The sequence below is a fragment of the Sphaerodactylus townsendi genome, linkage group LG09 (assembly GCF_021028975.2).
Source record: "Sphaerodactylus townsendi isolate TG3544 linkage group LG09, MPM_Stown_v2.3, whole genome shotgun sequence".
Taxonomy (NCBI): domain Eukaryota; kingdom Metazoa; phylum Chordata; class Lepidosauria; order Squamata; family Sphaerodactylidae; genus Sphaerodactylus; species Sphaerodactylus townsendi.
Window position 1 is genome coordinate 62,414,620 of NC_059433.1, and position 25,481 is coordinate 62,440,100.

General features: G+C 40.8%; 1 protein-coding gene across 7 annotated transcripts in view; it reads right to left on the reverse strand.

The window, feature by feature from the left end:
* The window catches only part of STAU2 (staufen double-stranded RNA binding protein 2), a 180,720-nt gene that overhangs the window by 138,446 nt on the left and 16,793 nt on the right, over nt 1-25,481 (reverse strand). For all 7 annotated transcript variants that reach the window (XM_048507529.1, XM_048507533.1, XM_048507531.1 and 4 more), the window contains exons 6-8: nt 14,520-14,679; nt 8,317-8,424; nt 1,338-1,550 (exon numbers count right to left, since the gene is read on the reverse strand). In XM_048507529.1, the coding sequence (XP_048363486.1) occupies nt 1,338-1,550; nt 8,317-8,424; nt 14,520-14,679 (481 nt within the window). The remainder of the gene's footprint in view (nt 1-1,337; nt 1,551-8,316; nt 8,425-14,519; nt 14,680-25,481) is intronic.

Below are 25,481 nucleotides of genomic sequence, written 5' to 3' on the forward strand. Positions count from 1 at the left end.
GTGGTGTGGTGTGGTGTGGTGTGGTGTGGTAATCTGCTTTCTTCATGGAACAGTTGTAAAAATTAGATTCATTGCAAAGTGGTAACAAGTGAAATAATAAGAAAATGCAATGATCAGTGTTAACCTGAACAAGAGCCATGGCTATATCTTCTTCTGCAAAATAAACATCAGATTAGATAAACAGACTAGTAAATAAAAAGATTTCAAACTTAAGATTAGAAGCAACTATTTTAAAAACTGCATTGACATTTACCACACGGGCAAGTTCCCTGTTGTCAGCTGATGTAAGTCAATGTAGCAGTTGACACTAATCTCAGAAGGCCTGCCATGACAGCAACATTTTTCCTTTCCTTTGAGAAAGGGTCTCTCAGTCTGTGTCATCATTAACCTTCTGCAGGCAGGATGCAAATTATTAAAACTCCTTTACGCAGTTCAAAGAAACAGAGGCCCCTTCCGCACAGGCAGAATAATGCATTTTCAAACCACTTTCACAACTGTTTGCAAGTGGATTTTGCTATCCCGCAAAGCTTCAAAGAGCATTGAAAGCAGTTTGAAAGTGCATTATTCTGCATGTGCGAAAGGAGCCAGAGAGTGCCTGGTTGCTGTCAATCCAATCCACGAGAAAACAGAACAAAGAAAAGAGAAGGTGGTCATGAAATGAGACTGAAAACCAGTGAGTGGCTCCAGTGCATAGTCAAAGGCTTCCACAGCTAGAATTCACTGGTTGTGTGGCTGTGGTCTGGTAGTTTTTGTTCCTAACTGGTTCCAGAGAATTGTTGAAGAGTTTCACAGCCAGTTTCAACTGGTTGTGGTGGGTTTTCCAGGCTGTGTGGCCATGGTCTGATAGATCTTGTTCCTAACGTTTTGCCTGCCTCTGTGGCTGGCATCTTCAGAGGTGTATCACAGAGAGAAGTCTGTTACACACTGTGTCAAGTCTAGTCACTGGTTCCAGTGACTTCCTAGAAGTGGCCACTGCATACACAGGACACAGATCCTTGCTGTTCATCTGTCTGATAATCAGGTCCCAACAGGACGTGGGTAGGTTTGAAGGACAAAGGATAGTTACTCAGAGTTCAACTAAGTACCACTGCAAGAGATATCTGAAGAGAGGTCATGGGCTTCTATCCTTGCATTTTATAGTGGTAGAGAACCCTGGGATGCGTTTTCAGTCTTCTCAGCTAGTGGTTTACTGGATTCAGAGAGGTAGGGAGTTAATGATGCCTCATATAGTTCTCAAATCATGGTGTTGGAGAATATAAGAAGCAAATGAAAGGAGAATTGTGACTGCAGTGCTAGTAGCCTACATCAGAGTCTTTCACACATATTCAGAGCTTTACCTTTAATATAGTTCTGGGGCGTTTTTTAAAGTGAAGTTTTGGCTTTTCGACCACCGGAAGAGGAGAAAGTTTCCGAAGTTCTTGCAGGACAGCTATTGCAGCCCGTTTCTTTGATAATTTCTTGCTGTTTCCTTCACCTTCTGCTGAAGACTCTCCCACTGATACTCGAGTAACAAAGCTCTTCATATGTGGTGGCCCACTTTCCTTTATTACCTGTTTCACAGGAAAGCACAAGAAAATCAAATAGTTCTAGAATTCATTATAAATCTTTTTACCTAAATCTGCATTTGTTACAGGTTTAAACAGAATGATTAGCATTAATGAGAAGAACTGCTAATGAACTGATGGAAATGAGTTTTGATAGTGAATATTCTGTTTCAGGGCATGAAATGTAATGTTGTGAATTCCCACTCCAAATTAGTAATCTGTTTCATACTCTATAATCTTTTTTTTTTCAAGCATCTTTAAACCTGACCTTAACCACACTCCCTTGGTAAGTCCCTGTGATGTCTACTGGATTTACTTCTTAATAAGTGTTCATAAGAGTGAAGTCTGACACTTACGTTCAGAATTTCAATGGAATTCAGGCATGCCTAAGATTCTCTGTAGTATACCCATGTGGAATCAATTGATCAGAATCTATTAATAATGTAAATTTCCTTTCATCTTAGCACCATTAAATATGGTAGAAAATATGTCTACTATTTTATTGAAAGGAGAAGTTGTATATGTTGTTAAATGCCTCAAAGGGGAATGAAAAACATCCAGGAAATCTTATAGTATATTGTTGACTTGAAAAGGGAGGGGGGAGATCATGATAATTTTCAGAAGTTTTTTTAACTGATAGGCTCATGCTTGCAAACAAAACAGAAATAAACACACAAGATTCATCAGTAAACCTAAGTATTTACTGAATTATCGATATAAAACCATGGCCCTTTCCACATGGGCGTAATACAGTGACCCAGGGATGGTAAAAACGCTGTCCCTGGGCTGCTGTCCGCACAGGAGGTGCTGCTGCATTGCAGCAGCGCCGTCCTGGCCACACGAGAGCGGCGTGAAGCCATCCCTGTTAACCTTGCTAAACAAGTGAGGTTTTTCTAAAGCACCGTCTTCCCGTCGGCGCGGTGCAAACAGCACCGGCAGGAAGACGCTGCTTTCCCCCTCCCCTCACCGTCCCATCCAGCGTTGCTCTGAAGGGCTGCAGAGCCCCGCCCACGCTGCCCTCCAACCCCTGGCGGTCAGAGGGCAGTGTGGGCGGGTCCCTGCAGCCCTCCAGAGCGACACTGGATGGGACGGTGAGTGGAGGGGGGCGACCAGAGGTGGCTCCGTACGGCTCTGGCTGAGGGGAACGTCGGGGCTGCTTGCACACTAGCATGTGGACGGTCCCCAAGCCTCCACCAGCATGATTCATGCCGGTGGAGGTGTGTTTCCACCCGTGTGCGGAAAGGGTCCTACTTCAATGTTTGTTTTAAAGACATTATTCATACCAGTAGACATAACTCAGTACTCTAAACCTATTTAATCTGAATAATGTATTCCAATATGTATCTGATACATCCTGGGCCCTTTGCAAAGCAATAAGTATAGCTAACTGCCTCATCCAGAAGAAGAGGACACCAAAAGGGCTTGAGCGAGTGACGCAGCCTTGTGCCCTCCCCAGGGTACATACCCTGGCAGAGGAGGTGGAAGCATCGGTGACTGCCGTTCAGCCCTGCCACCACAAAACCCAGATGTCTGGGTAGTGGTGGGGCTGTTCTGGCATCCCAATTGGACACCAGTGTGTGTGTGGGGGGGGGCAGGCAGGGAATTCTCAGAGGCATGGACAACATTAGCCAGCTCTCATTTGAAGTTTAAGGCCAGGAACATAGCCCTTGGACTAAGCACTATGGAGGGCTTTCCAGCAGCGGCAAGGGGGAGGGTTGCATTTTTTGCACCCTGCGCTGCTATAAACCCTTTTGGGGGTAGCCTCCTGCTGCCAAGGGCTTTACATGGGAGTTGTAATATATATAACTCCATAAACTTCTCCGGGACCGGAGTCAGCAAGTGTGGTGCGGGGATGAAGCCTCCCGGAGGTGCCCGCTTCAGTGCGGAGTACCGCAGGGAGCGCTGCTATCCCCGCTATTATTTAACATCTATATGCGACCACTTGCTCAGTTGGTGCGGAGCTTTGGGCTGATCTGTCATCAATATGCTGATGACACTCAGCTCATTCTGTTGATGGAGGGGGGGAGCGGTTGCCGCCCCTGCGGCTCTCCAGCATTGTTTGGAGGCGGTAGCTGGTTGGTTGCAGCAGAGCAGGTTGCAACTGAATCCATCGAAGACGGAGATCCTCTGGCTAGACCGCAGGGGTGAGGTTAGGGATTTCCAGCCGCCGGTGTGGGAGGGGGTCTCATTGGCGCCGACCCCCTCTGTTCGCAGTCTGGGGGTCCACCTGGATTCGTCTCTCTCAATGGAGACCCAGGTGGCCCATACAACCCGGACTGCATTTTTTCCATCTTCGCCAGGCCCGGCGGTTGGCTCCCTTCCTCTCCCAGGCGGATCTGGCCACTGTGATCCATGCAACGGTCACCTCCAGGCTGGACTATTGTAACTTCGCTGTCGCCCGGCCTTCCCTTGCGTTTGATTCGGAAGTTAAAACTGGTCCAACATGCGGCAGCACGCCTGCTCACAGGAGGCGCCTTCAGAGAACACATCCAGCCTGTGTTGCGACAGCTGCATTGGCTCCCGGTTGAATTCGAGATCATCTTCAAGGTGTGGGTTTTGACCTTTAAGGCTTTGCGCGGCCTGGGACCCTCGTTACCTTCCGGGACCGCATCACCCCATATGTCCCAACTTCGGCCTCCTGCGCTCTGCATAGGCCAACTTACTGGTGGCCCCCGGCCCCTCTATGATGCGGCTGGCCTCCACGCGGGCCAGGACCTTTACGGCACTGGCCCCGGCCTGGTGGAACACTCTCCCACCAGCTGTCCGGGCCCTGCGGGACCTGGGTGAGTTCCGCAGGGCCTGTAAGACTGTGTTGTTCCACCGGGCCTTTGGAGTGTCCAGCTGCTGACATGGTGCCCCCTTACTGCCCTGCCCCTAGGGCAGTTACATCAGGGTCCCCTCATATTGAGGGGTCCTGCCATCCCCCCTCATGGGGGTAGGTTTTAAATTGGGGTCGGACGCCTTTTATTATGTATTATGGTTTTTTGCTGTTTTATGAGTTTTAAGCTATTTTATGGATTACTATTAATGTTTGTTACCGCTGTTTTAAAGGTTTTAGTGACTTGTTTTACCCTGTTTTATGCTGTACACCGCCCAGAGCCCCTAGAGGATGGGGCGGTGTAGAAGTTTAATAAATAAATAAATAAAAATAAAATAAATAAATTCCAACTGGTCATATTCTTGGGGACTTTTATTTCTTTTCCTATGACTCATAAAGACTAACCTTTCATATCAAATTTTTGATTGCATTTTTGTGGCTTTGCCATTGTCTTCTTACCTACTGGATAATGCCTGTTACATCACACTCACTGTTTTCCATGTCTAAAGCAATTCCTTAATTGCTTTTAAATTTTTATTCATTTTTATATGAGAAAAGATAAGAATATTTGCAATGACTCATGAGTATACATTCAATGCTTTAAAAGAAGAACAATGCAAGGCTTTTTCATCACAACAGTTGCACCACTGTTTCAAAAATGCTTCCTTATTTTTAAATGTTATCTTTCTAACACACATTGGGTCTTCTTCCCTGGCATTAAAACATACATCTCCCATTTACCAGCATTATTTTTTTAAGGAAACACTGGCCTCTGTCAACCATCTAAAAGCAGAAGTCCCCCATTACGTTCATAGAGTTATCAATCCACTAATGTGGGGTGAGGACTAGCTAAATGGGAAATCATTCCCATTGTTCTGAAGAAATAAATAGCTATGCAAACTACAGGATCAGTCACTGTGAGACAGGCTAAAACAGTGACTGTGACACACAAACCTTCAGCACCACTTGTACATGTATCTTTCCTAGCCAATGGGAATGCTAAAGCAGCTGTGTGGGATGTTCCTATCTCTTATTTCAGAATGACAGTCAACAGCCTTGTGAGCAACAGAAAGATTAACCATCTTACAAGTCAAGCATAGGTATTAACAAGCAGTCAGAGATGTTTTTTACTACAGTAAAACTATGGATTTTTTGTTCTAAAACAAGTTATCTTATTAAAGGATTCTTTGGTATTTCTTAAAGTTGCTAGCTGTCAAGCCCAAATTACTTGATAAAGCAGTGAATGGGACTATGCCACTGTCTCTGGGACAAATATTTAGGACAAAACCTTGCCCTTGGGCTGTGGCAGCTGACAACATAAGGCAGAACTTGACTCAAACTTACAATGCACACACTGAACCTGTTTTCCAGATATTATGCAAAGCTAAAGTTATTTCATGAAACCTGAAATACCTTTTAACTGTTTGCTAGCTTACATAACAGTGATGATATAATGTTGTCTGTGGTTTTTTTAACATTCATAGTTGCAAGGACATTTTGAAAGCTTTAATGAATGCATGACAAAATAACACCAAAGCTCTTAAATTAAAATCCTATTACAAACACTAGATAGCCTATTGCAAAATAATGATTCATTGCATGGGAATAAGAACTGCTTCCAAATACAAAATTTGGATTAAACCTGAATTTTATCTGTGTATTTTACACTGGCTTTTTTCTATAAGGTTTTTTTATGTCAGGTTAACAACCGTACTCTTGACATGAATTCACAGAAAACTGATCGAAAGGTTAGGTTTAAACTTAAAAAACCTAACAACATAGAAAAAAATGAACACTGATAAAACACCTGACACAGATTCTTCTTGTATTTCTAAATTCAAGGCAGGTACAATGCATCTCAGAGAAGTTATACTGAGAAAAAAGAGTCATGTCACAGGTACTAGAAAACACTGACTGCGGTAGCTTGCAGGAGCCCTGTGAATAAGGCTGGTGGAAGGTGAAACTCTTTTAAAGAAAATCTGGAAAAGAAAGGGCTGGGCAGAGATGCCAGGTATCTTATTCCTCAGTAGCAAAAGTGACCAGTGATCAAGCAGACCAGTTAGTCACATCTTTAAATTTCTAGCATAGAACAATATAAAACTGAGTCTCTTCCTTGTTGTCACCTGGTTGTCACCTGGTGTGGCAGGTGACTAAGGAATGGCAACTGTCTGGCAGGGCCGAACCGGTCCTTGGGCTCAGCAACAAGACTCACCTGGGCAGATCAGGGTGGGACCAGGACAACCTAATAAACAGAACAGCCTTGACAGTCTGACCCAGTACTCAAAAGGTGTGGAGGCAGTGAGCAAGCCTAGGTGGGAGAATAATGGTTCTCTGGACCCAGGTGTTTGGAGGTATGCCAGGGAACAGAGAACAGGAGGGTGGAATTTAGCTGAAGGGCCAGGTGTGAAGCCGGGGCTATAAAAAGGCAGGAAGGAGAGACGAGAAGAAGCTGGCAGAGAAGGAGGTGGGAGAACAGAGTTGTTATGGGCATAAATAAGAAAACAAATAATATCAAAATGCCACATGAATTATACATTAAAAGAATCAGCATGGTATAGTGAATGCCTGACTAGGATTTAGGAGACTTGAGTTTGAATCCCTATTTTGCTTTGGAAGTCTGCTGGGTGACCATGGGCCAGGCACAAACTCCCAGAATACCTTAACAGGGTTGTGGAGGACAAAAATAGTATAGGAGAATGAAGTAAGCTGCTTTGATTCTCCACTGGGGAAGAAGACAGGAAACAAAGTACATAAATAATAAAACCACATATATTACATTAATTGTGCATGTAGCATTGGTGTTTTGCTTCAGCTGTTACCCTAGCAACTACAACTTTCTACCCATCTACCCTCTAATTAAAAAAAATGATGCAAAGAATAATTTAAACTGATTATTTGCTCAGCAATTAAGGCTGTTAAAAATAAATTAAAACAAAAACCTCCAAATACTCCAGACAGTAAAGAATATTTAGAAAATAACCTTAGAGTTAGATAGGCTAGATCAGTGCTGGCGAACCTATGGAACGGGTGCCAGAGGTGGCACTCAGAGCTCTTTCTGTGGGCACTTGCGCACAGAGTTCACCATGTGGGAGGGGTGTGGAAAATCACCCCCCCCCCACACACACACACACATCTAGGCTGGCCTGGGCATGATCCTTTATCTGGGAGTAAGCTCGGTTGCTGGCAATGGGGCTTACTTCTGAGTAAACCCTCCTAGGATTGTGATTCACCCATTTGAAGTGTTGCACGGTTGCTTCACTAAGCTTACTCCTGAGTAACACGCACCTTGGAGCCAACCGTTTTTTCTAAACTAAAACCTCAGTATTCAGGTTAAATTGCCGTGTTGGCACTTTGTGATAAATAAGTGGGTTTTGGGTAGCAATTTGGGCACTTGGTCTCGAAAAGGTTCACCATCACTGGGCTAGATTCATGTCCAATAGTGCCCTAGTGACCAACAAGATTTGTGGGGAATAAGCTTGTAAGAGTCAAAGCTCCCTTCATCAGACATTAACCGGAAGAAATTTGCTGGTATCTTTTTTCTAGTCAGTCCACATAGCCAGCACAATGCTCTGTACTAATCATTACAACAGGAGGAGGGAAATTATGTGGCTGAATACGTGTGGGGAGGAGGGCAAGGGGGAAGACTGCCAAGCAGCACAAAGGCATGGGGAGGGGGGTAAACTAGACAGACCAACTGCGGGTGGAGGGAAGAGGTCTAGGGCAAAGTTGTTCTTACTGTTAAATCTGTCCCGCTCTGGCAGTGAAGCAAATTTTAAATTGTACTATAAGTGGATTTCCTTGCCACAAAGAGAGTGGAAAATTAAAGGGGGGCTAGAGGAAATATGTTCATACAAGAAATCTTGCCATGGTGGACGTTCACCTCCATTATGCAGCAAACACCTTGTGAACAATTGGACAATGTTTATGCTGGAAGAATCCAATGTTAAGACTTACTTCAAAACTGACAGGCATGTTGCGCTTTAGTGCAATTTCAAACACTACGCTGATTTCCGACTTGTTCGCATCTTTTTCTTCTTCCAGTTCTTTTCCTGTTTCTCCATTCTGGTTAAGGAGATAACAAAGTTCTATGAAAACTTTCTAAAAACAAAATTTCAATGCATTTATTAAAAAGTGAAGTATATCTTCTCAAAGGTAATACTGCATGGAAGAATGTCATTTTTTGGTGCAAAATATAGTTAAATTTATGTATTGATTATTGCCTGCTTTTCACCTTTTCCTCAAAGATCTTCACATAAATAAAGAGTCATGTGTCCTGCCTTTGGGATTACAAATTAGAAAGGGAAGCTGTTTATAATATCCAGTTACAGTTATAATCTCCAGTTACTTGGCACTCTTCAATTTAATTCTGTTTAATATTTATATCCTTCCTTTCTTGTTGGAAGTCAAGATAATAGTCACTAAAAGGACAATTTTTGTAGAAGAATTCTGTAATGGTACTGTTTTCCAAAAACATTCCAAATAGATATAATACATATGCAGGAATATTGTTGTTGTTGTTATTGTTGTTGTTGTTGTTAATTTGACTTTTATACCACCCACCCCCAGAGGGCTCTGGGCGGTGTACAACATTTCAATATAACATAAATAAGCAAAAGGAGCCCTCTCAATAAATTAAATACAATATAGGATAAAATAAGGGTTCTAAGCATTGAATTAAAACCATTTAAAATACAGCATACAAAATGAAGTAAAATATAAATGTAAAAATATAGTGTCCGGTCATCTAAGCAGATAGAGTAACTAAGCTATAAGGAACTGTAACCTCATTACAATTTTAAGCACCAGTACTGTTTTCAACATTATATCACTCAAGAATCACTCACTGGAGAACCAAGTATCATTCAGGAATTACATAATTATATAACACTTTCAACACTTAACACAATTGAACTTGATGTACATGTATGCTATAAAACTCATTTTAACTTACTACTGAAGGGAACTAAAATTTTCTTTAAGTTTAGTGGATCTGATCACTTTATCCTACAGAACAGTCTTTATACACAAGTACAATCAGTTCCACCAAACAGAAAGGGTTTGATTGGGGATAGGAAAAAATCCCCTACTCTTTCATCATAAGACGTCATTAGATATCCATATACATTGAACCTAAACAGGGCTAAAGTCAAAAGCTCAACTTCTCACTACAGTTCACAGAAGTAATTTCTACATGGGACAAGCTTGTTTAGCTTCCCTGATGCTGCTGTGATTGCCAATACAGGGTAACAGTAATAGGGTTTCCACATGGAAGGTTTCTCCAGATTTCTCCTGCTCCAGTCCCCTGGCAACAGCCATTTCCCCAGTTCCTAAGATCACTGGGCTTTTTTTCACTTTTTTAAAAATCAGCAAGTGAATATCATCATATTATTATCACATCATACCAATTTCTCTGAATTCCCAGGCAGAGATACAAGCTAGCAGGATTGATTGGATCAGCTTTATCAATTTCATACAGAACTACTGATGTAACGTTAGGGCAGAGAGTGATTTTGAAGCTTGGAACAACTGAAAAAAATACTAGGAGTAATCACTGCATGTAGTCAGGGACTGATGCAGTAACGGTTGTGCATTATTACCGACAACATTTGGCCAGAGAATATGGTTATTCGTGGGTTTGAGTGGGTTACGTGTTTCTGTTTCTTCATAGTACCTGCTCCAGGAGTTTGTTTTGGCTTCCATTTTGGATTGGTAGCTCTCAATAGTAGAAATGGAGGCAGAGACATTTTTGAATGACTGCTTCAAAATGTAACTGCACAGTAATGCTAGAGTGCCTGCCCAAAAGAAAAAGAAAGGAAGGGTTGATCTTCCGCCTGCCCCACCACCATCAGGAATAATATGTTTTCAGGAGTAGTGTGTGAAATAAATGCAACTGAAGAGATAAGAGGGGAAAAACCCAAATAAGGAGGCATGATGCTGAATGATTTCACAGAAAATGTTTCCAAGACACAATATTTGAGCACTCGAAAAATCTGCGGTAAACCTGCGTATGTGGAAAAGGCCACAGTTTAAGTAACCAGACATAATGTTTCACAGACTAAGTGCTGTATTAGCATAGGACCTTTGAAGCAGGAAACAAAGCAGATATTTAGGACCAAAAGTTGACAAACAATGGCTGTGCCCTATTGAACGGTTGCAAGGTTTTCAGATTGTAAGCCATTAACCACCAGCTGAAAATTAACTTTTGTACATCTCTTGTAACTTTGATGTACAGAGAGATGAAAGCTACCTCATGGCATGGGTTTTGTACTGAAGTTAGTGGCTAGGTTTTGAGTCTCAGATTCAGAGTCAGAATCAGGTTTTGATTCTCTGAGGAATACTTGAGAGATCTTGGCTTTCATGCAGTCAACTTTTTAGTAAATCAAAGACTGTTAGAACAAAATGCTCAAACGGATGATGGATGACTAAGAACTTTGAAAATCTTTTAAAAATCAAATAACTTTTATTTTTCCAACTAAAGAAATACAGAAAAAAAGAAGTTAAAGATAAAAATAAACAACCGCCTTCTTTACTGGCAGTTTCTTCCTTCTCTCCTGACTTTTCTAGTGTACTTACTGTCACAATGAATGATGAATACAAAAAGGCTTTCACTAAGGCATGCCTGGGTACTTATTGTGGAAGAATCTGCTCCTGTGACTCTAGGTCCGTTGAGGATTTGTCCCATGTCACATTCCAGTGTCTGAGATGTGAGGCATTAATGTGCCTCTATGTGCCTTAGCCATCAGATACTTACCTTATAAAAGTGGGAAGCTGGGGTCTAGCAGAAGCTAAACAAGGACATAAGTATTCTCCTGCCTTATTCACAATTATTGGCAGAAAACAGACGCAGCAGCCGCTCTTGAATCCCTTTCACATAAACTTCCTTACCAAGACAAAAATAAAGGGTCAGGGACAGGTTGATGATTGGTGTTTCTGAAGATCCATGGCTTACGTGTGATTCTCATCACAGCAGCAAAGCTCTTGGCTATGCATTCCCTTCTCAGGCCTCACTTCAGCCACTTGGCAGGAATAATCTGGCAGCTGCATAGCTGTTCCTTCATGAAAGGAGGTTCGTGCTCCTCGTTTTCTTCACTGCTGTTTTCGTTGTGCTTTCCCCAAATAGACACAATGAAGACTCAGGCTCATCAAGACTCTCTTTTTAGTTGTAAAATACTTTACATGTACATCATTTTAAGTAAAAGGGAAAATGCTTAGGAGAGTCTTGTTTGCTTAGTATCAAGTTGTAGCCACTGTACATGCAGAGGATTTTTGCTTTTTTGTGGTTTGCTTCATTTCAATCTAAAATAGTCTTAAACAGAAGCCCTGATCTACAATAAACCAGGACTACTAGCCTTGCTGGGACGTTTCTGTAACTGCCCTGACCAACTTTAAACTTTAAACTAGAAATGGGAAAACTGCAATAGAAAAGGAAAAACTGCACAAGCTTGATATCTACGGTCCAATCATTTGCACTGGCATGGGAGAAATCTGCAATATAGAAAGGATAATTCTGGCCTTATAGAGCTGTTGTAAGGATTATTGAGAGTAATATATTTAAAGAGCTTTGGACACTTGGCATGTACTAAACATTATTATATGCAAACAGGGGGCAGTTCAATTAATCATGCCCAAAGCATTGCTAACAGAGCATAAGTGGCAACAGGATAAAAGTAACTTCTTCCTTCAAGTACACATATTTTTTTCACAATTAAGAAAATTGAAAAACAATTTAAAAATACATTGAAGTAGATGGGACATCATTTGTCATGCCCCAGACCACCTTTTTGAACAGCACATGCAATATTTTCCTGTACAAAGAGGGAATGATTTCTCTCAGAAAACTGCTAGTAAATCTTGAACGCATGAAAATGCCTCACACTTGATCAGACCATTGGTCCATCAAGGACGTGCAGCGGATCTCTAGGGTTTTATGTCTTCTCATTGACCACTACGTAATTCTTTCAACTAGAAGAGTGGGGATTGAACCAGAGATCTTCCGTTTGCCAAGCAGATGCTCTTTAACTGAGCTGTGGCCCCTCCTCTACTCTAACACTATAGCCCCAACCTAACCCCAACACTTTCTGAGCTTAAGCTTCTTGTGAGGAGATCTGAACATAATTCCCAAGATCAGGCACAGTGTGGCCCACTGCCCAAACTGCTTGGATCCAGCAGTTCTTTCTTTACTAGTCTTTCATTATGCATTTTAGATCCGAGACAGTATTTATTCATTTACCTTTTCATTCTCTTAAAAATGTTTTCCCAGTAAAATCGTGAAAGTATTACATCTTTAAACTAATGATCCACTGAGGGACTCAAATGGACTGAAAACCTAAACCGATCTGACAGCTGTCCAGAAACTGCATCAAAATGAATCTACATTCTCATTTGCATGCACAAGATTTCACATAAAATATCATTATTTGGAAAATTCTGAAGTATTGAAGAAAAAAATCTATATACCATTTTGTTCAACAGACCACTACTCTTTCATGACATCAATTATTATACTTTTACTGTTCTTTTGCTACTTAGCTTTACTTTTTATCTTTTACCAGTTTGGGTTATTCTGATTTTATTTTTGTTTTTTGATCAGTTGCATTTAAGGATTTTTATTATTTTATTTCTGTTTTCTTTATTGATATACTAGTTTAGACTTTATCGATACATACTATATACTCCGATAGGTTTTTTTTAATGGAGAGGTCTCATAGAAACATGCTAATTAAATAAGTAAAACCATGTAACAAAGTATTATCTTGGGAAGAAGGAGAATGACAAAAAATCCCGTAATTTCGAGACTGTAGGGAATATAGATGTAAAATCCTTCCTGGTTCTACCTCCAATGCTATTCTACCAAATTGCAATTTGGGGTTCCTTATTAAATGTGATTATCCCGCCACCTAGTGCCTTCATTGTTTTAAGACCATTGTGCAGAAAGTTACCGGTAAGTGTGATAGACACGGCATCTTATTGGACAGTACCCATAATACATAACTCATACCAACATTCCCTTAAGTATTTGGCATTTTTAAACACTGAGGTATTTTTCTGTATTTTATAAGTCAACAGTTTTCTGGTCAACTGTGCCCCTTAAAAGAAAACTTGTAGCAATTTTAAGGCAACCTTCTCTCTCATACCAATCACCACATCATTTTGGAATGCAACTACTTGTAAAGTAACTTTACAGAGTTATGAATGTCAACACCAGACACTAGGGACTTACAACTTGACCATCATTTGTATAATGAGAAACACTCCATGCACACACAGGAACTAAGCGAATGCACAAATCTCTAACAAGGAACTGGATCCCTTGAAGTGGAATTTTTATTTTATATTTTTATTTACTTCCCTTCTGAGGAGTTTTCTGAAGAGTTTTCTGAAAAATCAAGAGTTGGCTCCTTAACATTGTGAGTTAAACTATACTTACAGAAGAAAAGCCTGGTCATCTATATGGAGTCAGAGGTGTGAGGTTCCAAATCTAATATCACCCTCCAGAGGTTGCCAGTGCTTTTGCAAACAGCTGATAGTTGAGCAGAATCTGGGTTGTCACACAAGGAATACTGGAGCATGCAGAGTGTCCCTTAAAATCTTCTAGAATTAAGCATGACAGTTGCCTTTTGTCACTGAATCTGCTCATCTTAAGGAGAGTGGTAATAGCATGCGTGTCATTTGTGGGTAAAGCTACATCTTCCTGCTCAGTTTCTCCCAAGCAAAGGCAAAGGAGAAACACTCATCCATTACAGGAAAAGATGGCAGGTTATGTGATTGCACAGACCACCATTTCAAGAACATCAGCTTCTTGCAAAAGAGTCAGCAACATCCAACAGGCAATAGCGGATTCGAAATCTCATACTGCTAACTGGAATAATCAGACACTGAATGTAGGTCGGGCAGCTACAGTGAGAAGGAGAAAATTATCCCCACTCACCAGCGTTCCCAGACTCCACTAGCAGACAAAGGTCAATTTACCTGCTTATTCCTTCTTCCTACACAACTGTTTGTACATGTGGGCCTTACAACCTCCAGGACCAACTTTTGGAGATCAAATGGAATTCAGGAAGAGGGAGAAAGAGGGAAGGTTTTGGTCACCAGCACTTTTATAGAAAGATGGGGAAACATCACTAACACTGGTAGAAAAGAGCAGGGGAATCACTAACCTGAGATAACTTTTTGGGAATTGGCTCATTCTGAAGAGCTTGAAGTGCTTTCATTGCAGCATTGTGTCTAGCAGCTTGGCGAGTCTTCCCTTCACCCAAAAACTCGCGGTCACCCACAGTCAACTGGACAAAGAAAATCTTAGGCACTGGGCAGTGATATCTAAGAAAAGGTATTGACAAATTAATTCCCCATTAATTCTCATAAATATGAGAAAATTCTATGTAAATTGACTTTCAAATATATCATTAATAACAAAAACAAGATGAAAATTAGACAACAAATCAATTATATAGTTAAACTTTTCCAGACTTGTCTGAGCTATGTACAAACTAGCAGGCAGCAGCATCACGGTATTGTTGTCCTGGACAAAATCAAGTATAAAACTAAGACTTTAAAAATTATATAAAAATTTGAAAGCTATAATGCAGGGCTTTTGATTTCAAAAACTTTTGATTTCAAAAAAGGTACCCTAATTAATTTTCTTAACAGAAACATCCCCCTCACAAAAAAACCCCGAACCCTGCAGGGCCCAACCGAGGTAGATACTGAAAAAAGTGAAAATAAAGGGCTCTGTGGTTCTTTATTAAAGACTATTCAGGAGGTAGAAGTCTAAAGAAAACAGAAGGTTCCACTGCTCCTTCTCTGCTGCATATTACTGCCCCTGGGAGATAGACCTAAATAAACATAATGCAACTTTTTAAAACATCATGCAAGCTATACACAAATTAGTTATGCAATGAGTTCTTTAAATCCTCTCAACTAGTGGTAATGAAAAGTGCCGTCAAGTCACAGCTGACTTATGGTGACCCCATAGCGTTTTTAAGGCAAGAGACCTTTAGAGATGGTTTGCCATTGCGTGCCGCTGTGTGGGTTGAAAATATTCTGAGATAACTGTGACTGCCCCTAGGTCACCCAGCATGTTTCAAGTGGAAGAGTGGCAAATTGAAACCGGTTGCCAAGATTAGTGTCCACTGCTGATAACCATGCTGGCTCTCAATTATTTACCACAAATTCTGCAGCATACTCACAGATTCTAAATCTAGGTTCTGAGTTGTGCCTGGAAAAACAAATGCTTTGATTCTCCTAAGCAGAATATAGACCTGCTTAAACTTTTATCTGTTTGCTTCGAGAAATATCATAATTTGCCTCTTGATGGGAGCTATGCCCTCTACTAATAGCAAAAGTGAAGAAATAGTTTTAAAATGATGATATATTCTGGAAGTTTCCTGACTTGATAGGGGGAAAAAAAATCACTCTAACACACTGACCATACTGTTCAATTTTGTAAAAGCAATAAATATATTTTCGATAATGCACTTATGACAGATACATAAAGAAGATAAATGAATGAATGAAATAAAACAGCTTGACATCATTTCAGGCACGTTGGAACAGGAGTGGAAAATTCACAGCCAAGGTAAACGTTTTAGTTTTTTAACCTGTTTACAGGGCCCAGTAATTGAATCACAGTATAGAGATTAAAAAGGTTGGTCAGATTCTCTGCTATAGGGGGAACTGTAATTCTCTAACTAACAGGAACAACTAACCCCTCTTCACACTCATTTATTGACTTATTTGTTTTATCCTGCTGTTAATACAACGAATTCAGGGTAGTATATGTAAAGTAAGTAAGGTAAGATGCCATATGGGTCTGCAGTAGAACAGCAAGATTCAAGTCCAGTAGTACACTCAAGACCCACAAAATTTCCAGGTTATCCGGTTTTGAGAATCAAACGTCCTTGGTCAGACAAGTTTAATATTCTGGAAATCTTGTTTATCTTTAAGATGTTGCTGGGCGTGAAACAAGACTGTAAGTTAGAATCCAAAGTCATTCAGCAGATTTCCACTCAAAGTTCCCAAGGTAGTTTACAACATAGCAAAATACAACAAAATCAGTAAATTACAAACAGTAAATTTACAAACAGTAAATTCAACAAAATATTAGTTAACTAATAGTGCAATCCTAAGCACTAATTTTATACATACAGGTTATATAAGAGAGGAGAAACTAAGATGTATAGCTATAGATAAACCCTAGTAACAGGTATAGCATTATCTGTATAAAGTGAGAAATTCTAAAAAAAATACACATAACTAGCCTTTTGTAGCAAAAAAGATAGTTCTGTAGGACCGCAAAGATGAACACAGTTATTGTGAAGGACATTGGTCTGAAGGACCAATGAGTTTACTTATCCAGCTTCATGAAGTGGATAGACTCTCACAGGAATCTCTCATCTATTTCAAAAATAGGAATCATCTCCTTTAGCTTGAGCATCGTCTGACAACACAAGGGAAGGGGCACAGCAACTCGGACTGAGACAGGCCCAGAATGGAAAGGACTAAGTAAGGTGTTGATGTCTCATAGAATCATAGAGTTGGAAGAGGTCATACAGGTGAACAGTAAACAAGCACTAAAGAGCATGGGAGCATTATACTACTCCAGCACAAAACCTGTTATTAATGAGTGTTGCACAGGAGATGCCTTGTTAATTTCAACAGGAATTTCACAGGTAAAATTCTTAGTGGACTGTACCCAACATGTTACCATAAAGTTCACTAAATACACTTCCACATATTCAAAAAGTTAATTCTTATTATAGGTGTGTACATTTAGCAGACCACTAATATCACTGTTAATGTGTTAAGCTGGAAATCAGCTTTAGAACTATGACCCTGCATGCAAAGGTTAGCAATGAGAATGTTTACAGTAATTTTGTAAAATGAAAACGGGTTCATAATGTGCCTTCAAGCTGGTGTGATCAGGCGCCATTGTAATTAAATAAATCACTATGGTCTGTTGACAATTACAAAACTCATTTTGGTTTGCCACAGAGGCAAACAAAATTTTGCTTCATTATAATTTTACAGGAATATGATCTCATAACATATTATCATGCTGAAACAATCTGTGGCTTTTCTTGCCAAAATATTAACTGCATACTAAGGATCCCGAGGGGCCTCTTCCTGTATGGTCATCAAATGGCATACACAGATACACAGAAAGACAAATAAAGTATTACTATAGCAAGAAATTTGTTTATGTTGCATTTCCTATATCTCTACAGATTCTTCAAGGGCATAAGCATTTCTGGAAAAGCATGTACTTTTACAAACCCTTTAAACAAAGCAGATAACATTTCATACTGATGGCTAATTTTAATTCTCTGTTTATGCAGGTTATATTTGCCAGTTTCCACTAAGAACAAATTGCATTTGGAATATTAATTGCTCTTTCCAATGTGATAGAGTGGTTAAGAGTAATGGACTCTAAGACTCTAATCTGAAGAACCAGGTTTCATCCCCACTCCTCCACATGAGCTGAGGAATCTAATCTGGTGGACTGGGTTTCTTTCCCCACTCCTCCATAGGAAGCATCCTGGGTAACCTTAGGCTAGTTACAGTTCTCTTTCAACTCTCTTTTATAAGCCATTTTGAGGCTCTTTAAAGATAGAGAAAAGTGGGGTATAAAAGTCAACTTTACTACTTCTTGTTTCAGGTAAATATGAAGATCTGAAATGTATTACTGGATTCCTCTGAATTATTATTAAATATATATAGGAGTGTAAGAGTGTGAGAGTGTGTGTGTGTGTGTGTGTGTGTGCGCGCGTGCGCACGCACGCACGCACACACACACACACACTCATACCAGTGAGCTCTTTGAGCTTTTCTCGTGATCAGATTATTGAATTTTAAGAAGCAGATAAGTGATGTCCTGATTTGTGAATGATTTAAAAGAATGTCATGTCTTATGGTAAACAATGGCGTAGTTGTTCTCATCAATGAGAAGTATACTTTCCATTGAAAATAATGTTCTAGTAACACATTGTAAAATCTGTTTTTATGCTATTCTGGACTTACCAGTGGGCAATAAACAAGTATAAGAATAGCACAGTAACCTAAGAATTACTTACTAAGAATTACTTTTCCTTCCATTGCTTCCACTGGCCATGTGCTAAGGTAGAGACCACAAAGTCTACTGGCTGGGTTTCGTGGGACAGCCTTACAGTGGCTGTGCTCATTTTTCTAGGGTCAGGGACAAAGGGTAGCAGTCAGATAGAAGACCTCAACATGCCACTTGTTGATGTGTGGAGTCCTGCAGGGGGTGATCTTCTCCCTGATATTACTTAACATCTATCTGTGACTAAGTTGATCTGGAGCTTTGGGCTGGGATGACATCAGTATGCTGATGACATCCAGCTATATCTGTTGATGAAGAGCCAACCAAACACTTCCCTGAACATTTTGGTCAGCTGCCTGGAGGCCACAGTGAAATGAGTGAAAAGGAGTCAGCTAAAGCTTAACCCATTGAAGGCGGAGATCCTGTGGCAAAGGTTGGGAAGTTTAGATGGGGGTAGCCAACTTTTGACTATGTGCAGTTAACACTTATGCCAACCGTCAAGAGTTCTAGATGTGATTCTTGATGCCTCCTTATTCATGGAAGAAGAAGAGTTTGGATTTATACCCCCCTTTCCCGTGAGGAAACTCAAAGGGACTTAAAAAGGCAGATTCTGCACAGACCATAAAGAGTGGTGAGTGGCCGCTAAAAATGCCATCGTGGGGGGAGGACTTTGCATGGCTGCTGCTGCTGCAGCAAAGCCGCAAAGGCATTTCCCCCCACAATGATATTTTTGTGACTTGCTCAATGAGCGAGTCTTTTGGAAAGCAGCGACGAACGGCACCGGGTGGAAGGTGCAGTTTTCCGGGGCGCTGCCTTTTTTAAACTTATCTCCTTCTCCCAGCATAGCTCCATCGGGATGAGGGGACAAGTCACCTGCCCCTTGGCTGTTGCCAGGGCCACGGGGGGGGGGGGTGTTGTCTCCTCATCCTGACACAGCTACGCAGGGAGGAGGAGGTAATTTTTTTTAAGTGGCGCGTCTCCATGTGGAGGAGCTGCCGCAGGCCGCAACAGCACCAGGCCACCCACACACAAGTGCGTGAATGGCCCAAGGACAGCGCTGGTGTCATGTACACCAGCACCCTACCGCTGATGGGGCCCATGCAGAATCCGCCAAGCTCCTTTCCCTTTTCTCCCCACAACAGACATCTTGTGAGTTAGGTTGGGCTGAAAGAGTTCTGAAGAACTTTGACTTGCCCAAGGTCGCCCAGCAGACTTTGTATGTAAGAACATGGAAACAAACCCAGTTCACCAGGTACAAGTCCACCGTTCAGGTGGAGGAGTGGGGAATCAGACCCGGTTCTCCAGATTAGAGTCCACTATGTAATATAAACCAATATATTACATTGTAGAGAGCAATATCATCTGGGATTTAGACTCTGTGGTTAAACTAGCAAAGTCACTTCTGACATAATGGTCCCAGCTGAGAAACCAGGCTAAGATGTGTGTACCTGCAACAGGGATTAATGGCCATATCAGCAGAAGAAAACAGACAGTTCGAACAATGATGAGGACAAAGAAGTGGGGGTATTTAGTAATTTTAGCTTTTAATTTTGAGGTTTTGTTGTTTAGTGATTTTTGTTATTGATAATAGTTGCAAATTTTTGGTGATTACTGGAGCATACAAGAAAATTTCAGAAGAAAATCAGCCTGTGTTTCATAGATTACAGCAAAGCTTTTGATTGCATGGATCATGAAAAGCTATGGTGGAGCCACAGCATCGGATTATTTTGATACACAAATTATACTCTGGACAAAAGATTCCTGTTAGGATAGAATATGGAGAAACAGAATGGTTCCCCATTGGCAAAGGTATCATACGAGGATGTATTTTATCTCCCTATCTATTCAATCTGTGTACAGAACATATCATAAAGAAAGTTGGATTAGATTTAGATGCAGGGGAGTGAAATTTATGGGGGGAGAAACATTAATAATTTGAGGTATGCTGATGATAGATATTAGTGGCAGAAAATAGAAAAGATTTGAAACAATACTCAAAAGTGAAAGAAGAAAGTATCAAGGCAAGATTACAGCTGAACATCAAAAAGACAAAAGTAATGACTACTAGAGAATGACTCAGCTTTAGGATGGGTAATGAGGAAGTGGAAACTGTTGAACACTCTATTATTTGGCTCCAACATTGACCCAAAGGAGACTGAACCTAGGAAAGAGCAGTCATGAAGCAGCTAGAAAGAATTCTTAAGCGTAAGGATGCATCACTGGTAACCAAGATCAAGTTAATTTATGCCATAGTTTCCATATTACTATGTATGGGTATGAAAGCTGGACAATGAGAAAGTTGACAGGAAGAAAGTAGATTCCTTTGAAATGTGGGCTGTTTCTGCAGCAGAGCAGCATGGCTGAATCGGCATGGTTCATGTCGATGCAAGCCCCCGGGCTGTTCACACAAACGGCCCCACTGGCTGCGCAGCTGGAAGAGCAGACTCCGCACGGCTGTACAGCCCCACAAATGGCTCCTTACCTCCTCCTGGCTTCTGCTGCTCTGTGGAAGCCAGGGGACATGCCCCCATGGCCAGAGCGATGACTGCAGGGACGGAGGCAAGGAGGTGTGTCTCCTGGCCTCCACAGAGCAATAGAAGCCAGGAGGAGGTAAGGAGCCGTTTGGGGCGGGTGTGGGGACAATGCCACCTTCCACCCGCCACCGTTTGCACGACAGCAGGTGGAAGACACTGCTTTTGAAAAACCTCGCTCCCTGAGTGAGGTTCAAAATCAGAGTTTTTGCACCGGTTTGGTGGTACGATGTAGCAGCGTCTGCTGTGCGAACAGTGCCCCAGGGCCAGTGTTTTTACTGTACCTAGGGCACTGTTATTGGGAGTTTTATGGACACCATGAACTGCCAACCCTTCTCAACCAAATAAGTGGATTCTAGATCAAACCAAGCAGGAAAATAGGAAGACTCGATATGAGATGAATTGACTGTAAAAAGGAAGTCACTGTTTACAAGACCTAAGCAAGTCTGTTAATGATAGGACATTTTGGAGGACACTGATTCATAGTGTCATCATGAGTTGGAAACAATTTAACAACACTCAATATAAAGCAATAAAATCAAACATTACAGCAGCAGAACACTATAAAAATCTAACTCCGTGTAATGAATCTAAATACCAGAATATGTAAACAAATTAATTGTATTTTAAAAATGAACAACAGCTTTGCTGTACTTAATCTTCCTTAATTTTCCCAGATAATAATTTATTCAGGAATTCTGCATGAGATAACAAGAATTAGAAGCAGAAGGAAAAGAGAAAACTTTAAAGGGTAAAATGGCTGGAAATGTCATTAGTGCTTTGACTTGTCTACACTGGAGATCCTCACTATGGAAGTCTGATTTGGCTTTTTAAGAATCTCTACAAATAAGGTCTTTAAAAAGATGGGAAGATAACAGGGAAAGAATATCTAATGTAACATATTGTCAATTATGTCATCTAGATTCTTTTTTGAAAACTGAGTGAATGATTGATTGCCATTTCCAATTAAACAGCTAGTGTGGAATAATTCAAGACTAATGCTAACATTATCTGTTTGTGGTATTACTATAGAAAAGCACGCGATTTTTACATATCTGATTTTTCAAGTGATTCAGCTATGAAATGTTTTACATTGAAAGCTGGTGATAAGAATTTTATTTCACAACACGGTATTTTCTAAGCAATCTGGAAAGAGCTAGTAACACGAATGTCACTGTTTTCACAAAACTGTGTTTTCAAACTAAATTGCATAATGCAGGCCTTAACTAAAATGTTAATTTCAGCTGCATAACAACAATGTTCTTTAAAAAAACACAATAAGCTAAAACCATTAGGCTCCTCAGAGCTGACTGTCAAAAAAGGGAACATAATATTAAAAGTCATATTATGTTAATGGGTATTACACTATGAATGCTGTGCCAGATTTCTGGCAAATAGGTTTCAGAAAGTAGTTGAAATGCATATTAAGCATTCAGTATTCGTAACCCGCACCCATTCCAAAAGCTGATTCAGCAAGTTCATAAGCTCTGCTTTTAATGGAGAAGGAATGGTTCAGCAAAAGCCTGGTTATCTATTTTTAAAAGGGACAGAGAGGACAAAAGCATGCTGAAAAATAGGGAAAGGAAGCATGTGATTTAAAGAGAAGAAAAAAGAACAGAGAATAACAGCATGTGTATATACCAAAAAAAGCAGTCAAATCCATTAACTTCTATAGGTTCATACAAGCTTTACAAGGGCAAAGGAAATGTTCCCCAATATGCCTCAGCAAACCCAAGATTAAATAAGTCTATGAATACCTACTTTGCAAGAATTTTTATTATCTAAAGCCCCTTTCACACATTATGTAACGATAAATCCAGGTTTGCTACCAAGTATTTTCTCAAGAGGTGTTTGGAGCAAATCCAAGTTCTATAATAACTATGGTTGCATGATAAATCTGTTTTCAAATATCTGCTTCTAACTTTAACATTAGGTTTTAGGAACACAGCTAAAAAAGTAATAAAAGAAAAAGAGAAGCTCTATGACAAATGATTGGTGATATGAGGTTAGGACGATTTACAAGCCAAAACCAGTGTAAATGTAAAAGTGAACAATCTTTGCTGTCACAACAAACCAGGGGTGGAGCGAGAGGGAACTGCGCCTGGGGCACGCACGTGCCCTGCGCCCCTGCCGCAGTGCCGCCCGCCTCTGCCCTGGAACGCCCTTGCCACAGCACCTCCATGGTCTGGCCACGCCGCCGCCCGGGGCGTCATGCCCCCCTTCCCCGTTGGCACTACGCCATTGCAATAAACACAGAACCTATATCCATACTGTTATAACTAGCATTTCAATAATTCATCAAGTTGCGATCACTAAGCTTGCCTTCCTCCTCTAATTCTCCCTATGTCCAGTCACCCCCCTCATTTGGTAATTCATCTGTTTCTCATGATGCAGTGCAAATGCAGATACTTTTGCAACTGTCTCTCTGTTGCTTAGCCTTGAAGGGAGAGAAGACATACTGATGGAAACTAAAGAAGTAATTATAGTAACTTTACAGAGCTCGGCTAAGGGTTAATATGAAAAAGATGGTTTATAAAAATATTATAATTAGGTTTTGAATGGTACTTCAGCTTTGCTCTAAAGCAAAGGATTCTGTTGTTCCTGAATATCCAAGTGTTTTATCTCCCTCAATGAATAACATTTCCCATGAACCGTATTACTACCAATCATAACAGAACGCAGAGTGGTCAGTAAGTGGTTAGGGAGAACATTTTCCAAATGCTTATTAGGGCAAAGGAACATAATGGTGCTGTATATCCAAGTGCAAGATTATTTTCTTCCTACATAAAACTGAAAAGAACATTGTACTAGCCAACATAGTGGGTATGTAAAAGAAAAAATGAAGTGCTTCAATTATTTAGTTTAGTATTATATTTCTGCTGTTGATGTTACAAAGGCCAACCAAATTATTTAGGTGAAATTATTCATAGGAATGGGCATCAATGTTCGATTTTTTTTAGCTCAGAAAACTGAACCATGGTATATCAACGTGTTCTGCAGTGATGACTGATTCTAATGTAACCACCTAGTTCTTTCTAATGAACCTTTTTACAGAACTAGAGATGGGAACACCTCTTCCACACACAGTGTAAATTTCCCCTCTGTGACACAAACACTCTCTAAGTCAGTTCCCTCAGTTCTGCTCACTCCATCCTGAAGGCAAACTAGTTCTGTTCTTAAACCCTGGGCTAGGAATTCTTCTCTCCCTAGAAGTAAATTCCCCTTCTTGGCTAAAGACTCTTTTTCCCCAATACAGTCCTACTGCCAACTCCACAGACACTAAAAACATGTCTGTTCTCTCTGAAACTCAGAACTGAACTCCTCATAATCCTGTCAGAAGCTCTGACTCCTTTTAAAACTCCACTCACAGCCTGTCACACATTCAGGCTCTGTGAGGGATTAACACTTTAGATTTATGCTTTTCTGCCTCCGTCTACCCATCATAACCATCAAATAATTAAATACAAGCACCCAAACACAAGCCAGGGCAAAAAGACGTCGCAAGCACACGAAAATGAGACAGATAAAACAGTCCTCAGACCAGAGACCAAAGAACAGTGGAAGTCCAGGTAATAGTCTTCCCATTCTCAACACAAATCCATATTTTAAGATATGATATGTATATTTTTGAACATGAATAATATGCATAAAATAGTATTTTTTTTTCTAGGCAGATTCACACAAATGTTGTTTATTTGTTCCAAAGTCCTAAAGCTAATCACTATTTTCCGAAGTGACAGGTACTGGCAATAGCACAGCGCATCACCTGCAGGCTCCCTTGCCACAGTGCTCCAGGGAGAGCTTTCTTAAACAGATGTTTCTACTTTTTAAAAAGACACAGGAAATGGACTGACTTTCTCCTTTTCCTTTCTTAGAAAGAAATACTTAGCACAGCTGTAGACCACACTTCCTTTAACACAATGTATGTGGGAGAGGGAGGTACATGTTGATAGTAAACAAGCTAAAGCTAAAGGTATTATGTAGATAATAATGAACAATTTGGTTTCAAACTGTGATGTTATGATGGCAGGTAGGCAGATTAGATTACACAAGGAATTAAGGAATATTGATCTACTTCTCCATTTGCCAGTCCAAGGAAGGGGTGGGGATAGGTAGGCCTGAACTAACTAATATCTTTGCCTTCACAGTAGCTCACTTCTTATCAAACTCAGCCATCAGGACTTGGATACCGCAGTAGGGAAGCCTGAAAAACCCTGCTGGAGTGAACTTGAGGTCGAGACCGCCTTACCCCATATGTCCTGACTCCTTCCGTTCAGCAGAGGTGAATCTGTTGGTGGTTCCCTGCCCCTCTATGATGCGACTGGCCTCTACCAGGGCCAGGGCTTTTACGGCCCTGGTCCCTGCCTGGTGGAACACTCTTTCTCTAGCTGATAGGGCCCTGCAGGACCTTGGGGAGTTCTGCAGGGCCTATAAAACTGAGCTGTTCCATCGGGCTTTTGGGGGGGCTGGCCACTGAGTTACCACCCCTTCCTGATGCCCTTTGTACCATCTGATTTTCTTCGGCAACTTGC